This window comes from Aquarana catesbeiana, linkage group LG10 (genome assembly GCF_042186555.1).
Source record: "Aquarana catesbeiana isolate 2022-GZ linkage group LG10, ASM4218655v1, whole genome shotgun sequence".
NCBI classification, from domain to species: Eukaryota; Metazoa; Chordata; class Amphibia; order Anura; family Ranidae; genus Aquarana; species Aquarana catesbeiana.
Genome location: NC_133333.1, coordinates 12,125,460 through 12,142,441, shown reverse-complemented (window position 1 = coordinate 12,142,441; position 16,982 = coordinate 12,125,460). Strand labels below are relative to the sequence as shown.

Here is a 16,982-nt window from a genome sequence, read left to right as displayed (position 1 = left end):
GATGCAGAGTTCCTTCATTTCATTTTTTGGCTTTTCCAGGAAAAAAAAAAAAAAGACTGTCTTCCTGTTCTGGAGTAATAAAGTTATTTTCCTGCTATCATTCAGTTTTGGTGTCTGTTCAATAAGTATCCTAACTGCTATACACTATAGCTCTGACATATACCGCAGTGGTGTACAGAGATCGCTGAGCCAGTCACATCAGTCTCTGTACCAGCGGAGCTTACACTCCAATGTCCCCTCCCCCACAGTCACACACTATTATTATTATAATACATTTATATAGCTCTGACATATACCGAAGCGCTGTACAGAGAACACTGAGCCAATCACATCAGTCTCTGTACCAGAGGAGCTTACATTTTAATGTCCCCCCCCACAGTCACGCACTATTATTATTACCGTATACATTTATATACCTCTGACATATACCGCAGCGCTGTACAGAGAACACTGAGCCAGTCACATCAGTCTCTGTACCAGAGGAGCTTACACTCTAATGTCCCCTCCCCCACAGTCACACACTATTATTATTATACATTTATATAGCTCTGACATATACTGTAGCGCTGTACAGAGAACACTGAGCCAGTCACACCAGAGGAGCTTACACTCTAATGTCCCCTCCCCCACAGTCACACAATATTATTATACATTTATATAGCTCTGACATATACCGCAGTGCTGTACAGAGAACACTGAGCCAGTCACATCAGTCTCTGTACCAGAGGAGTTTACACTCTAATGCCCCCCCCCCCCCCCCACACACACACACACACAGTCACACACTCTTATCAGTACACATGTAGCACCCTCTAGTTAGGTAGGTGCTAGAGGTTAGATTTTTCTTTAGCGTAGGAAAACTTAGGCAGGTCTAGCTGGTGGCTAGGCCTGTTTGTTTTCATTCTGGGCTGGGGGTGGCTCAGGGCAGGGCTGGGTGACTCACAGGTAGCATCACTGTCACCTCCTTCTTCTTTCTAGAAGATGCTAGAAAGAGAGGAGGAGAGGCGATGTAGGGCTGCCTGGGGTGTCCTGGGGTGCCCTGACCAATCCCCAACTTGGATTGGCAGGCCTCCTCAAATACCCAGGGTCAGCCCAGCTGGGGGGGGGGGGTTCGGGTGGAAGAGATGGAGTAAGAGAGTGCTGAGGCTGTTGGGGCCCACGGGGAGCTCCTCAATCTAGAGGGGTGACCCTGGGCCTGGGGTTCAGGTGCAGCCAGGAAGGAGAAAGTGATCCTGGAACAGAGGCACATGAGAGAACAAAGAGAGGTCAGGGGGAGAGAGCACTGCTGAGAGACTCCAGGGAGGACAACTGGTTGCAGTCAGGAGGGCTGGTGAGTGAACGACAGTCCGGAGGACTGGGGAGGCGCGCCTGAGAGAACTGGGAGATTGCAGTTTGAGATGGGTGCAGAACCAGAAGAGTGGACTGTGGTAAAAAGGGGAAGTGGAAAGAGGCAGCTGCAGCCAAGGGGGCCGGCAGGGCCTAAAGAGGTTTTACTGGGATCGGTAGCCGAGTTGAGGACAGTTAGCACCGGAACTGTTTCTACATCATAAGGCCCGGGGACCCTGCCCGCAAAAGGCCATTCACTGAGGCTGAGTTAGTGTCAGGCCAAACCATGCTGGCTGGTCCGGGAATCTGCAGCACGTGGAGGAGTGAAGGAAAAGAGGTCTTAAGCAAGAGTTGTACTGGAGTGTAAATACAGGAGTGTATATCGTAGTCCCAAGCAAGTTATACTAAATCTTTCTGGGCATCCCATAATTTCCCATTCCAAACCAAGTTCAATGCCCTCCAAAATAAAAAAAAACAAAGCTTATGGACTGTTCTATGTCTCTGAGTGCCTGAGAGATGGATGCCAGGCTGGGCAAGGTGACGGGTGAACCACAATATTCAGCAACCCCTGCGGGGGGGGGGGGGATGGCTACATTTGGAGGCTCGTCCGGGATCACCTATTCATGGTTAACCTGCCAGTCGTTGCCCCTAGCAATTGAAGTTGAGAAATGAAACTTTGGGGAAGGACATATGTGCTCTGCCTGCTATTCAGCGCTATAGTAACAAGTGCCGTTGTCCATAGCAACCAGCGGGAGCTGCCTTCAAGTTCAATTTTATTGCTGCCTGGTCACCCAGTCGCCCTAACCACAGCTGGGAATGGACACTTGTGCTAAAAACCTGCAACTTCAGGAACTGTTTTACCATGTGCTGTCACCCGTGGCAACCACGCCCATGGATTACAAATACATCCAGCGACGCTGGATGTCTTGACTTGGATTATAAACATGTCTGGCAATTCAGCTTATATTTATTACTGAAATTGTTAGGATACATTTATATACAGTAGCTCTGACATATACCGCAGTGCTGTACAGAGATCACTGAGTCAGACGCATCAGTCTCTGCACCAGAGGAGCTGACACTCCGATCAGGTTGCACAGACAATACACTGGCACCATCCTCTGAAGAGCGATTTGCAGTAGATCGCTTTTCAGAGGGCGACTGATGGGTAGAGGGAAGGAGCTATGTATTATAACCCCTAAAAAAAAAAACCCCACACCACCACAGCGCAACATTTGCACTGCACCCATTTGTGGCGCTGCCCCATTCAGTTGAGAGTGACGGGGGGGAGGACATTTTACCGCACCATGATGGTTTGCAGCACATGCGCGCTCCTGTAGCGAGGGAGTGGTTGGGAAGGAAGGTAAACGCGCGTCTCAGCTGTGCGCTTTGGCCGCCCCCCTAACTGCAAATGTAAAGGAGGCCTAAAATATAAGATTTACTTTTGCATTGATACTTTTTTTATTTTTGGAAGGAATGTCTGTATGTGGGGCTCGGCAGGGAAAGTGGTGGCTGCGGGTGATGGGTGATCAAACGAGAACCCTCGGGGTGGAGAGATGGATTTGATACTGAAAAAAATCAGAACTATGAACACATAAGCAACGCAACCCCCCCAAAATCATCTCCATCCTTTTTTTACATTTTTTTTTAATAAGAATTCTAAAAAAAACTCACAGGTTGACAGAGGAAGGAAAAGCACAAACAGCCACATGACAGGGAATGGCTGCTGAGATAAAACCAATGGCAGCACAGGCCACACTGGAAGAGCTCCTTGTGTCCCATTTGACCAATCACAGGAACAGAACTGTAAAAAGTAACTGCCGACATAAATCTGGTGCCAGAATAGGTCACACTAGAAGCACTTGCGCATACCTCCCAACTTTTTGAGATGGGAATGAGGGAGACCTATCAGCAAAAGCATGCAGGCATAGGACACGCCCCTTGCCACGCCCCCCCTTAAAGGAAAATTGTACAAAAATTCAAGATTGGTTAAATCCACAAGTGTTTTTTTTTTTTTTTTACCACTAATATTGCTTTATATTGGTTTTTGGAATTTACAAAATGCAGCAATTTAGAAATCAGATGAAAGGTTTAGCTCTGGGAAACACTTTTTGATAGATAAAAAGTGCATTTTATATACAACTATATAGATCAGACCAAAATGAGGGACAAATGAGGACGAAGGAGGGACAGAGGGACATTGCTCCAAATCAGGGACAGTCCCTCGAAATCAGGGACAGTTGGGAGCTATGCTTGTGTCCCATTCAGTAAAGAATGGCTGCTGAGATAAAACCAACTGCAGCATAGGCCACGCTAGAAACAGTTATGTTCTTTCTGACCCAGCCAGTAATGAATAAGTGCTGAGAAAAAAACAATTGCAGCATAGGTCACACTAGAAGCACTTGTGTCCTGACACAGTCAGTAAAGAAGAACTGCTGAGATGAATCCAACTTGCAGTGTAGGCCACACTAGAATTGTTCCTTGTGTCCCGTCGGACCCATCAGAGTACGGACTGGTAAAATATGGCTGCTGAGATAAAAACCAATGGCAGCATAGGCCACACTGGAAGAGCTCCTTGTGTCCTATTTGACCAATCACAGGAACAGAACTGTAAAAAGCAACCACTGTCATAAATCTGGTGCCAGAATAGGTCACAATAGAAGTACTTGTGTCCCGCCTGACCCATTCAGTAAAGAATGGATGCTGAGATAAAACCAACTGCAGCATAGACCACACTGGAAGAGCTCCTTGTGTCCCATTTGACCAATCACAGAACAGAACTGTAAAAAGTAACTGCTGACATAAATCTGGTGCCAGAATAGGTCACACTAGAAGTACTTGTGTCCCGTTTGACCCATTCAGCATAGCTCCCAACTGTCCCTGATTTGGAGCAATGTCCCTCTGTCCCTCATTCCTCCTCATTTGTTCAAAAAGTGTTTTCCAGAGCTAAACCTTTCATCTGATTTCTAAATTGCTGCATTTGTACATTTTTAAAGCCAATATAAAGGAATAGTAGTGGTAAAAAAAAAGTCCTTGTGGATTTAATTAACTTTTTTTTTGGTTAATTCTCCTTTAAGGGGCGTGGCAGGGGGGCGTGTCCTATGCCTACATACGTTTGCTAGTAGGTGTCCCTCATTCCCATCTCATAATGTTGGGAGGTATGCAAGAAAGACTGCCGAGATAAAACCAACTGCAGCACAGGCCGCGCTGGAAACAGTTATGTTCTTTCTGACCCAGCCAGTAAACAATAACTGCTGAGAAAAAAACAACTGCAGCGTAGGTCACACTTGCAGCACTGGTGTCCCGCCTGACCCAGTCAGTAAAGAAGAACTGCTGAGATGAATCCAACTTGCAGTGTAGGCCACACTAGAATTGTTCCTTGTGTCCCGTCGGACCCATCAGAGTACAGACTGGTAAAATATGGCTCCTGAGATAAAACCAACGGCGGCATAGGCCACACTGGAAGAGCTCCTTGTGTCCCATTTGGCCAATCACAGGAATTACAGAACTGTAAAAAGCAACCGCTGTCATAAATCTGGTGCCAGAATAGGTCACACTAGAAGTACTTGTGTCCCGCCTGACCCATTCAGTAGAGAATGGCTGCTGAGATAAAACCAACTGCAAGCATAGGCCACGCTAGAAACACATAGCTCCCAACTGTCCCTGATTTCAAGGGACTGTCCCTGATTTGGAGCAATGTCCCTCTGTCCCTCATTCCTCCTCATTTTGGTCTGATCTATATAGTTGTATATAAAATGCACTTTTTATCTTTCAGAAAGTGTTTCCCAGCGCTAAACCTTTCATCTGATTTCTAAATTGCTACATTTGTCAATTCCAAAAGCCAATATAAAGGAATAGAAGTGATGAAAAAAAAAAACCACTTGTGGGTTTAACCAATCTTATTTTTATACCATTCCCCTTTAAGGGGGCGTGACAGGGGGGGCGTGTCCTATGCCTGCATGCTTTTGCTGATTGATGTCCCTCATTCCCATCATAGAAAGTTGGGAGGTGTGGGAGGAGTTATGTTCTTTCCGGTGTCTTGTCAAATACAGTCCCCTATCATATAGTGTCCGCCCTGAACTGCGCAGGCGCAGTACGGAGGACAAACGAGACGCCGAAAGTCTCCGAAGTTTAACAGCTGATCATCAGCTGTACACGGCGCCTGCGCTTTTATTCTCACCCTATGTCCAGGTTCATTCCCTACTATCCAAGTGGACATAGAGTGAGAATATATAGTTGCCGAGCGCAGCGAGGCCGTGCCCGAAGCGTGGCGAGCGAAGCGAGCCCGCGAGGGGCCCTCTTACACAGCCATCGCTAAGAAGTGCCGAAGTGCCGTGTACAGCTGATGGTCAGCTGATCAACTTCGGACACTTTCGGCATCTCCTTCTGCTCCGTACTGCGCCTCCTATCCGATAGGAGGACAGTATATGTCAGAACACTGGCCCAGCCAGTAGAGAAGAAGAACTGCTGAGATAAATCCAGTTGCAGTGTAGGTCACACTAGAAGCACTGGTGTCTTATCTGACCCAGTCACTAATAAGTGCTACAATAAAAGCAATGGCAGCTCAGGTCACACCGGTGTTCTGACATATAGTGTCCTCCTATGGGATAGTGTCCGCCCCGTACTGCGCAGGCGCAGCGCCTGCGCAGTACGGAGGAGCAGGAGATGCCGAAAATGTCCGAAGTTGATCAGCTGACCATCAGCTGTACACTGCGCTCGGCACTTGTTAGCGATGGCTGTGTAAGAGGGGCCCCTCGCCACGCTTCGGGCACGGCCTCGCTGCGCTCGGCAACTATATATTCTCACTCTATGTCCACTTGGATAGTAGGGAATGATCCTGGACATAGGGTAAGAATAAATGCGCAGGCGCCGTGTACAGCTGACGATCAGCTGTTGAAGTTCGGAGACTTTCGGCGTCTCGTTTGTCCTCCGTACTGCGCCTGCGCAGTACAGGGCGGACACTTCTGGATAGGGGACTGTATTCGACAAGACACCGGGTCTGCTCCTTGTATCCTATGTGACCAATCACAGTGTAGGACAGGAAAGGACAGACATATAAGAACGGCATTCATTGGGTCCATGCATGGCACAGAGGTGGAGGTGGGATGCCCTTTTATGGTGTTTTTGGGCGGTGACCGGTTTTCTATTGGCTGAACAAGAACAGCCGGGGTTGCCCGGCAACCAGCTCCAAGCCGTGTGACATGACGCGCTCCCTGACGGCGTCAGATGATGTCACATGACGCGCGGTCGCACAGGACACGTAGAGTAAAACGCAGGCGCAGTAGAGGGCTATCAGGAGGGTACGGCGCAGGCGCAGTGGGGGGAGGAAGGTGACAGGAGGGTACGGCGCAGGCGCAGTGGAGGGGGCGGAAGGTGACAGGAGGGTACGGTGGCCGGGAAGGGCTGTAGCGGAGAGGGTCGCCATGACGCTCTTCCACTTCGGGAATTGTTTCGCTCTGGCCTATTTCCCTTATTTCATCACCTACAAGTGCAGCGGCCTGTGAGTGGAGGAGGGGAGGTGGTGGGGCCCCGGAAGGGGGGGGTGAGGGGCCCCTGACTGACTCTCTCTGTGTGTATTACAGGTCCGAGTACAACGCCTTCTGGAGATGTGTGCAGGCCGGAGCCACCTACCTCTGTGTACAACTCTGCAAGGTGAGGGGGCAGTACAGTGCGACTGACAGGAGGGGGCGCTCTGCAACTCAGAGACTGCAGACATGATACAGGAGATGGTCAGAAACTGAAGACATGATACAGGAGATGGTCAGAGACTGCAGACATGATACAGGAGATGGTCAGAGACTGAGGACATGATACAAGAGATGGTCAGAGACTGCAGACATGATACAAGAGATGGTCAGAGACTGCAGACATGATACAGGAGAGGGTCAGAGACTGCAGACATGATACAGGAGATGGTCAGAGACTGAGGACATGATACAAGAGATGGTCAGAGACTGCAGACATGATACAAGAGATGGTCAGAGACTGCAGACATGATACAGGAGAGGGTCAGAGACTGCAGACATGGTACAGGAGATGATCAGAGACTGCAGACATGATACAGGAGATGGTCAGAGACTGCAGACATGATACAAGAGATGGTCAGAGACTGCAGACATGATACAGGAGAGGGTCAGAGACTGCAGACATGATACAGGAGAGGGTCAGAGACTGCAGACATGGTACAGGAGATGGTCAGAGACTGCAGACATGGTACAGGAGATGGTCAGAGACTGCAGACATGGTACAGGAGATGGTCAGAGACTGCAGACATGGTACAGGAGATGGTCAGAGACTGCAGACATGGTACAGGAGATGGTCAGAGACTGCAGACATGATACATGAGATGGTCAGAGACTGCAGACATGATACAGGAGAAGGTCAGAGACTGCAGACATGATACAAGAGATGGTCAGAGACTGCAGACATGGTACAGGAGAAGGTCAGAGACTGCAGACATGATACAAGAGATGGTCAGAGACTGCAGACATGATACAAGAGATGGTCAGAGACTGCAGACATGATACAAGAGATGGTCAGAGACTGCAGACATGATACAGGAGATGGTCAGAGACTGCAGACATGGTACAGGAGAAGGTCAGAGACTGCAGACATGATACAGGAGATGGTCAGAGACTGCAGACATGATACAAGAGATGGTCAGAGACTGCAGACATGATACATGAGATGGTCAGAGACTGCAGACATGATACAAGAGATGGTCAGAGACTGCAGACATGGTACAGGAGAAGGTCAGAGACTGCAGACATGATACATGAGATGGTCAGAGACTGCAGACATGATACAAGAGATGGTCAGAGACTGCAGACATGGTACAGGAGAAGGTCAGAGACTGCAGACATGATACAGGAGATGGTCAGAGACTGCAGACATGATACAAGAGATGGTCAGAGACTGCAGACATGGTACAGGAGAAGGTCAGAGACTGCAGACATGATACAGGAGATGGTCAGAGACTGCAGACATGATACAGGAGATGGTCAGAGACTGCAGACATGATACAGGAGATGGTCAGAGACTGCAGACATGATACAAGAGATGGTCAGAGACTGCAGACATGGTACAGGAGAAGGTCAGAGACTGCAGACATGATACATGAGATGGTCAGAGACTGCAGACATGGTACAGGAGAAGGTCAGAGACTGCAGACATGATACAAGAGATGGTCAGAGACTGCAGACATGATACAAGAGATGGTCAGAGACTGCAGACATGATACAAGAGATGGTCAGAGACTGCAGACATGGTACAGGAGAAGGTCAGAGACTGCAGACATGATACAGGAGAGGGTCAGAGACTGCAGACATGGTACAGGAGATGGTCAGAGACTGCAGACATGGTACAGGAGATGGTCAGAGACTGCAGACATGATACAGGAGATGGTCAGAGACTGCAGACATGGTACAGGAGATGGTCAGAGACTGCAGACATGGTACAGGAGATGGTCAGAGACTGCAGACATGGTACAGGAGATGGTCAGAGACTGCAGACATGGTACAGGAGATGGTCAGAGACTGCAGACATGATAGAGGAGATGGTCAGAGACTGCAGACATGATACAAGAGATGGTCAGAGACTGCAGACATGATACAAGAGATGGTCAGAGACTGCAGACGTGATACATGAGATGGTCAGAGACTGCAGACGTGATACAGGAGATGGTCAGAGACTGCAGACATGATACAGGAGATGGTCAGAGACTGCAGACATGATACAGGAGATGGTCAGAGACTGCAGACATGATACAGGAGATGGTCAGAGACTGCAGACATGATACAGGAGATGATCAGAGACTGCAGACATGGTACAGGAGATGGTCAGAGACTGCAGACATGATACAAGAGATGGTCAGAGACTGCAGACATGATACAATGTAATTTGGGCTCACCATTGATGTCACATCACTTGTCCTCATAGGTAAGATTCTCTTCTCCTGTATTTCAGATGCTCTTCTTGGCGACATTTTTCCCAACGTGGGAAGGCGCGGTGGGAGCGTACGACTTCATCGGGGTGAGGCGGCAGCCCCTCCTCTCCTTCTATTCACCTCCATTCATCCTCTTCTGTCCTCCTCTCTGTGCTCACCCATATTTTTTTTTTGGTCACTTTGACAATATTTTGTTAAAGTTATTAAAAATATTTTGATATTTGTTCTCAAAAGAGGGAAAAATAGAAAAACAATTTTCAATAAACACTCCAGAAATAGACAAACATCCTCTCAGGGTAGAAATTGTTCCCTTTCATCCTCTCCAGAGTTCATCAATATTCCCGTTCTATTTTATTTTTTATGTTTTTTTGGCTGATGTCTCTCTCTTATGAAATTTCGGATTTGATATGAATGTTTTTTTACCCCTCTTAGGAGTTTATGAAGGCCACGGTTGACCTGGCGGACCTCCTGGGGCTACATTTAGTGATGTCCAGGAATGCTGGGAAAGGAGAGTATAAGATAATGGTGGCAGCCATGGGATGGGCGACCGCAGAGCTCGTCATGTCTAGGTGAGAAATCTACCACTCCTCTCCTCTCCTCTCCTTCCTTCATTAATGAGTCTCGGTGAGTTTCAGGAGCCACACTGAGCCTTTTTTGTGTGGAAGCCTCTGTAGTAAGATGTGGCTGCTAATCCTTCGGTAAGGTCTTTTCCAACTTTGATACCATGGGGGGGGGGGGTTATTTACTAAAAGCAAATCCACTTTGCACTACACCACTTGTAAGAGCAGTCGCTGTAGACCTGAGGGGAAGCTCTGCTGATTTTATCATCCAATCATGTGCATGCAAAAAATGCTGTTTTTTATTTTCCTTGCATGTCCCCCTCGGATCTACAGCGACTGCACTTCCGAGTGCATTTGTAGTGCAAAGTGGATTGGCCTTTAGTAAATAACCTTCAGTTCTCATTTGCTGCGCTATACAAGTCATTCATTCATTCAACCTCCCATGTTTCATGTTACACTCTTACTTAGGTCTTAATATGAAAGGTTGCATTCTCCAACTTGGGCCAACTTTACTGTTTTTTTTTTTTTTTAGATTTTTATGAATTCATTAAAGAGGAACTGCAATCTGCTCACATAATTTGTCATTAAAAACATCTTTTGCCATTCTGAAGCTTCCCTCCAACCACTTTGCATATTATTTTATACATACTGTGATTCTGTACTTGCCGAATATGCTGCAGAAATCTCCCTCCACTGAGAATGGCTGCAGCCATTTTAAAGGAGGTTGTTGAACCCTTGTGTTTTTTCACCTAATGCATTCTTATTAAGGTGAAAAAACTTCAGGCAGTGACTGACCCCCCCCCATCCTCCTGTTTTACTTACCTGAGCCCCGTAATTCCCTCAGCAGGGACGCGCTTTTCCTCTCTGCACGGGGTCTCGGCTCTTGATTGGATAGGTTGATAGCAGCGCAGCCATTGGCTCCTGCTGCTGTCAATCAAATCCAGTGATGTGGGGGGGCGGGGCCAAGTCCAGAATTCATGTGTCTATGGACTTTGTGAAAGAGCCCCACACCTGCAGGATATAATAGAAGTCTATGGCAAAGTGTTACCCCGGAGGTGCACTGCACAGCACCCGCAGTGTGGATAAAAACCGCAGCACGTCAATGTGAAAGCAGCCTTGGGCCCCTTTCACACGATCAGTCCGACCGATTCTGTCTGTCTGTGTTTTTTTTTTTTCAGGCGGATCCAATCGGACCCTCCATTCACCTCCCATGGAGCGGGAGATGTAAACAGACTTGTGTCCGTTTTATACCTGCCTACCTCCAGTCCAATACGCTAATAAAAACAGAAGGGGATCGTTCCCTTCTACTTCATTGGATCGGATCGGAGGGCCCGTAGAGTAGACATATTCCGAGTGAACACGGACCTGTCATCTGCCCGCTATGTTCATTGTGGCCCATGACCGGTTACTATGTCACTTAAGTGACCCTCGCTCTTCAAAAGCTTCCGCCGCACCCCTGATCTGGTTCAACCAATCAAATTGATAAGTTGCCTCTTTTTTTTTTTTTTTGTTTCCCTCTCTCAGGTGTCTACCTCTGTGGGTTGGTGCTCGAGGAATAGAATTCGATTGGAAATACATCCAGATGAGCATCGATTCCAACATCAGCTTGGTACGGCATAACCCTTTCTTTTGGGGCTTCTCCTTTTGTTTTTAGTGGTCGGGTGACGCTCTGTTTGCTGTTGTTGACATTCTCCTGTGTCCTCAGGTTCATTACATGGCTGTAGCCGCTCTTGTATGGATGTGGACGCGGTACGACCTCCCGACTCACTTCCGTCTTCCCGTAACCGTCCTCCTGGGACTCAGCATGTATAAAGCCTTCCTCATGGAGTGAGTATTATCGGATATTTAAAACGAAGGCCCGCCCCCAAAAAAAAAAAAAATATTAAAAGGCAGCAGCTACACATTCTGCAGTTACTGGCTTTTAATAATCGGACACTTACCTGTCCTGGAGTCCAGCGATGTCGGCACCGCAGCTGATTTTTCCATCAGCTGTCGGGTGCTGCCGCTGCCATTGCGGGTAAGGGAACCCGGCAATGTAGCCTTAGAGCTTCACGCCAGGAACAGTACTGCGCATGCGCGAGGCCCTGCTCCGCTCTCTCCTGTGGAGGAGGGAGCCCCGCGGTGATGTCACGGGCAGCGGTGCAGACTCCTGGAGGTGGGAACAGGATACCTGTCAAAGTATTATTATTTGAATAGCGCACTTGGCCTAGGTTCCCATTGGAGTGATTTGAGAAATCAAATTGCATGACAAGTCGCAGCCTATTGGAGGCAATCGCACTGTTCCAGTCGGTGCGACTCAGGTTTTTGCGGCGCCGCACTGATTTGCAAAAGTAGTTTCTGTACTACTTTTGCCGATTTCAGGTGCGACTTCAATAGTCATCTGTGCATGAAGCCACACAGATGTCTTATCAAGTAGCACCTGAAATGGCGCTGACCTTGCTACTTTGAGATTGCGTTACTTCACTTGAAGTAGCGCGATTTCAAAGTGGCATCAATGTGAATCGGGGCTGAAGGACATCTGACAGATTATTGTTGTTTGTGCCTTTTTATCCAGGAGATTCCCCCCTTCCTGTCATGCTGATAGTTGTCACAGAGATAGTAAAGTAAGGTTTAATCTTAAACTACGTAGAGGGTTCTTTACTGTAAGAGCGGCAAGGATGTGGAATTCCCTTCCACAGGCGGTGGTCTCAGCGGGGAGCATCGATAGCTTAAAAAAACGATTAGATAAGCACCTGAACGACCACAACATACAGGGATATACAATGTAATACTGACACATAATCACACACATAGGTTGGACTTGATGGACTTGTGTCTTTTTTCAACCTCATCTACTATGTAACTATGTAACTAGATATAAGGTAAATTTAAAATGTTATGGTTGTCACAGGAACAGGGGACGTGGGGAAATCTCTCATTGTGGACGCCTTTATCAGCGACAGCTGTTAAAGTTGAATTTATTCTCCATTCAAATGGAGGAAGTTGCCAGTTCATAAAGTCCCCCCCCCCAGTCATCTTTTAGGACAGCCTCTGAGAGATGGAGCTCCTCCCACCGGGGCAAAAATCACATTACCACCAGATCCCAAAGGGGTTGTAAACCGTCAAGGTTTTTTATCTTAATGCATTGAGGTGAAAAACCCCTTTTTACTTACCTGAACCCTCTTTTTCTCGCACCGGGGACGAGCACACCAGCTCCAGACGGTGTCTCGGGTCCTGATTGGATAAATTGATAGGAGCGAGATAGCGGTCAATCAAATCCAATGACACAGGGGGCTGAGTCCTGCTGTCTGTGTCAATGGATGCAGCAACAGGACTCAGGAGTGCGCCCGCACAGGTGCCCCAAGGGAGAGCGGCTCTCCGTGGTGGCACTTGAGAAGAGGAGGAGCCAGGAGCCCCGCTGAGGGACCCCAGAAGAAGAAGATTGGGCCCCTCTGTGCAAAACCAACTGCACAGAGGAGGTAAGTATGACATGTTTGTGTTTAAAAATAAATAAACCCGAACCTTTACATCTCCTTTTAAGACGGTCCCTCAGGAACATGGTCAGTTATGTTGCCTGAGGAGCCAGCTTTGTTGCTTTCTCTAAGGCTGTTTCAGTCTTGGTGGGCTCAGGAGTTCCTTGCGGTTCTGGAGGTGGTGCACCTTCCTGGGAGACTGAATCATCTACGGCAGGGATATGCAATTAGCGGACCTCCAGCTGTTGCAAAACTACAAGTCCCATCATGCCTCTGCCTCTGGGTGTCATGCTTGTGGCTGTCAGAGTCTTGCTATGTATCATGGGACTTGTAGTTCTGCAACAGCTGGAGGTCCGCTAATTGCATATCACTAATCTACGGTGATCCCTCCTTTGCATGCGGTGGGACGAGACCCACACCCGCCTCCCTTTGGCGCCCAGCGAGGGACACGACCGGCGTTGTCATCCCCTTGGCAGCGTAGGTTTCAGGCAGCCCGTGATGAGGAGCATTCCCTCTGAACCAGAAGTGACCCCAGTTGACCAGAGGGTGCTGGGCTTAATTTCCGTGAGGGGCGTCTTCATCGCTGGGCACCAGGGACTCTGTTCTGGACCCACTTGGCGCAGGGAGGAAAGGGAGGGCCGGCTGGCGCTATTAGCTTATTGAGCTTTATTGCAACTTGGATACATTGACAAAATCACATCAAAGAACAATGCTACCCCGGCACCTGTCCTTCTCCTCCTCCACTTTATGACGAAGGCCCCTTTCACACTGGGTTTTTTTTTTTTTCAGGCAGACCTGGTCAGAAGCTCCATGCAGCTCTATGGACAGTATAGATTGGTGGGGGGGGGGGGGGGGGGGGGTAGTCTGATGTAATGGAAAACCAGGCCATTAACATCTGGCTGTCCATGAACCCATCACAGGACATGCTGTCAAAATGCAAATACAAACTGAATGGGTTACGGATGTCCCAAAACTGACTGTTTTGGCTCTGATTCAGGGGGAATCCTCAGCTTGACAGAGCGAATAAAGCCTGTAAAAGGGGTCTAAGCCCCCCCCCCCCGATGGAGGAGAAGATGCAGGGTCCGACAGAGAGCTATGGGCTTTGATTTAGTTTTGTAAAGTTGCAATGAAGCTTTTTGCAAACAAAAAAAAAAAAGAACATGGTGGATGCTCTGCCTTCTCTATTTAAATCTCATATGCAGGGGGCAGCCACAATCGGTGCAGGAAACCCAGAAGACCATTTGGAGCAGTACCCTTGTTTACGTTGTTTGTGATCATTTACTTTATATGTTTAATTCATTTTTGTTTTTATTTTATTTTTATTTTTTCTTCCTTGCAGCTGCTTCGTCCACATCTTCCTGCTGGGCAGCTGGACTGCTCTCCTCCTGAAGGCCGTGGTCACCGGTGTCCTGTCCTTAAGCTGTCTCACCCTCTTCGTCAGTCTCGTCCACGGCAACTGAGGAAGCCGCAGAATAAGCTAACTCTGGCCATCGGCTCTGTTCTGTGAAGGAGGCGAATGCCAAAGCGCTCTGGAGGGGGGAAAAAAAAAAAAAAAAACTTTATACGTGTTCTGTTTTAAATTAATTTGCTAAAAAAAAAAAAAAAAAAAACAACTTTATATAATAAAACACATGTGGACCACATATTTTTGTTTTTGTTATTTTTAAGGTTACTTTGTGGGCAAATGTAAGTTTTTATAAGTGGAAACCCTGAGCTGTTCCTCCACTGCGGTGGAATCCTAAGGAACCCTGACTAGTTCTTTTTCTGAGGACTACAGAAAACCTCCCCCCTCCAGGTTATGGAGAGGAAAAGCTGTTCTCTAGCCCTGTACTGGGGTGACAACGCTGCTCCTCCACAAATAAAGGACAATGAGCGAGTGGTGTCACCGCAGTACAGGAAGTTTATCACTGAAGGGATCATGATATTGCATGCGATTTATTGGTAGTGGCCAATATAACCGCTGGCAATAATCACTGTGTTCTCCTGGTGGGGAGACAGCCCCCCCCCCCCCCCCCCATCCCTGCCCGGGAGAACACAACAGCTTTGCCTAAGAGATTCTTTTGTCAACACAGCTGGTGTTAATGGGGGAGTCTAGCTCATCTCTTTCTTGCGACCTATGGTTGCAGGTAAGATATTCACTCCATTCGTGGCTGGCCTAAGTAATACACTATATTACCAAAAGTATTGGGACGCCTCCCTTTACACACACATGAACTTTAATGGCATCCCAGTCTTAGTCCGTAGGGTTCAATATTGAGTTGGCCCGCCCTTTGCAGCTATAACAGCTTCAACTCTTCTGGGAAGGCCGTCCACAAGGTTTAGGAGGGTGTCTATGAGAAGGTTTGACCATTCTTCCAGGAGAGCATTTGTGAGGTCAGGCACTGATGTTGGAGGAGAAGGCCTGGCTCGCAGTCTCCGCTCTAATTCATCCCAAAGGTGTTCTATTGGGTTGAGCTCAGGACTCTGTGCAGGACAGTCAAGATTCTCCACCCCAAACTCACTCATCCATGTCTTTATGGACCTTGCTTTGTGCACTGGTCCAAATCATTTGGTGGAGGGGGGATTATGGTGGGGGGGTTGTTTTTCAGGGGTTGGGCTTGGCTCCTTAGTTCCAGTGAAGGGAACTCTTAAGGCGTCAATATACCAAGACATTTTGGACAATTTCATGCTCCCAACTTTGTGGGAACAGTTTGGGGACGGCCCCTTCCTGTTCCAACATGACTGCACACCAGTGTACAAAGCAAGGTCCATAAAGACATGGATGAGCGAGTTTGGGGTGGAGGAACTTGACTGGCCTGCACAGAGTCCTGACCTCAACCCAATAGGACACCTTTTGGGATGAATTAAAGCGGAGACTGCGAGCCAGGCCTTCTCGTCCAACATCAGTGCCTGACCTCACAAATGCTCTTCTGGAAGAATGGTCAGACATTCCCATAGACACACTCCTAAACCTTGTGGACGGCCTTCCCAGAAGAGTTGAAGCTGTTATAGCTGCAAAGGGCGGAGCCAACTCAATAATGAACCCTACGGACTAAGACTGGGATGGCATTAAAGTTTATGTAAAGGCAGGCGTCCCAATACTTTTGACAATATAGTGTATCTCTAGAAAAATAAAATTACAACTAGTTGCCTACTTTTTTTTTTTTTTCCTCCATCTAGCTGCCGGCTTTCTATATTCTGTCACCTACCCAAATACCGCTGCTCAGTACTTCTGTAGGCCTAGGAGGAGGTACAATACTCCCACCATAATCTTTTATTTGCAGAACTGGCTGTATTTGAGTAGGAGTTCTGAGGGCCGGGTTTCTCGGTTGCGAGACGCGAAGTCGTGTGGAGTTGCCCAATAGTGCTGCTCAGTGAATGGACTTTATTGTTTTTCTTTATACTTAAATTGGTTAGAAACTCACCCCCTAGGTCGGCCTTTCTCACCCTTTTTTTTTTTATCTTGGAGGAACCCTTAAACAAAAGTTTGGGATCTTGGGGTTCATTTTTGATCTCCTCCTAGCTGTGCACAATTCAACATCATGCGCAACTGTTTATATGTAACCTTCATAGCTGAAACCTTCCGCCCTATGTCATAAGTAGTGTTATATGTATGGTTTTTACATGTGTAGCATGTCCCATGACATATTGACCACTTCAGCCCCGGAAGGATTTACCCCCCCCCCCCCTTCCTGACCAGAGCACTTTTTTTGCGATTCG

At 47.9% G+C, this 16,982-nt stretch overlaps 1 protein-coding gene across 1 annotated transcript; it reads left to right on the top strand.

The window, feature by feature from the left end:
* Window positions 1–6,644: 6,644 nt before the first annotated feature.
* TMEM147 (transmembrane protein 147) lies at window positions 6,645–14,868 on the top strand. Its single transcript, XM_073601629.1, has 7 exons — window positions 6,645–6,826; window positions 6,909–6,978; window positions 9,292–9,357; window positions 9,704–9,840; window positions 11,356–11,440; window positions 11,537–11,658; window positions 14,623–14,868. Exons 1-7 carry the CDS (start codon window positions 6,750–6,752, stop codon window positions 14,741–14,743), a joined length of 678 nt encoding a protein of 225 aa, XP_073457730.1. The 5' UTR covers window positions 6,645–6,749; the 3' UTR covers window positions 14,744–14,868.
* The last annotated feature ends 2,114 nt before the right edge of the window (window positions 14,869–16,982 follow it).

Excerpts from the sequence above, each read along its gene's own strand:
- TMEM147 (XM_073601629.1), top strand. The coding sequence starts at position 6,750 with ATGACGCTCTTCCACTTCGGGAATTGTTTCGCTCTGGCCTATTTCCCT. Across the intron at positions 9,358-9,703 it reads GAGCGTACGACTTCATCGGG|GAGTTTATGAAGGCCACGGT; the intron begins GTGAGGCGGCAG and ends TACCCCTCTTAG. Across the intron at positions 9,841-11,355 it reads GCAGAGCTCGTCATGTCTAG|GTGTCTACCTCTGTGGGTTG; the intron begins GTGAGAAATCTA and ends TCCCTCTCTCAG.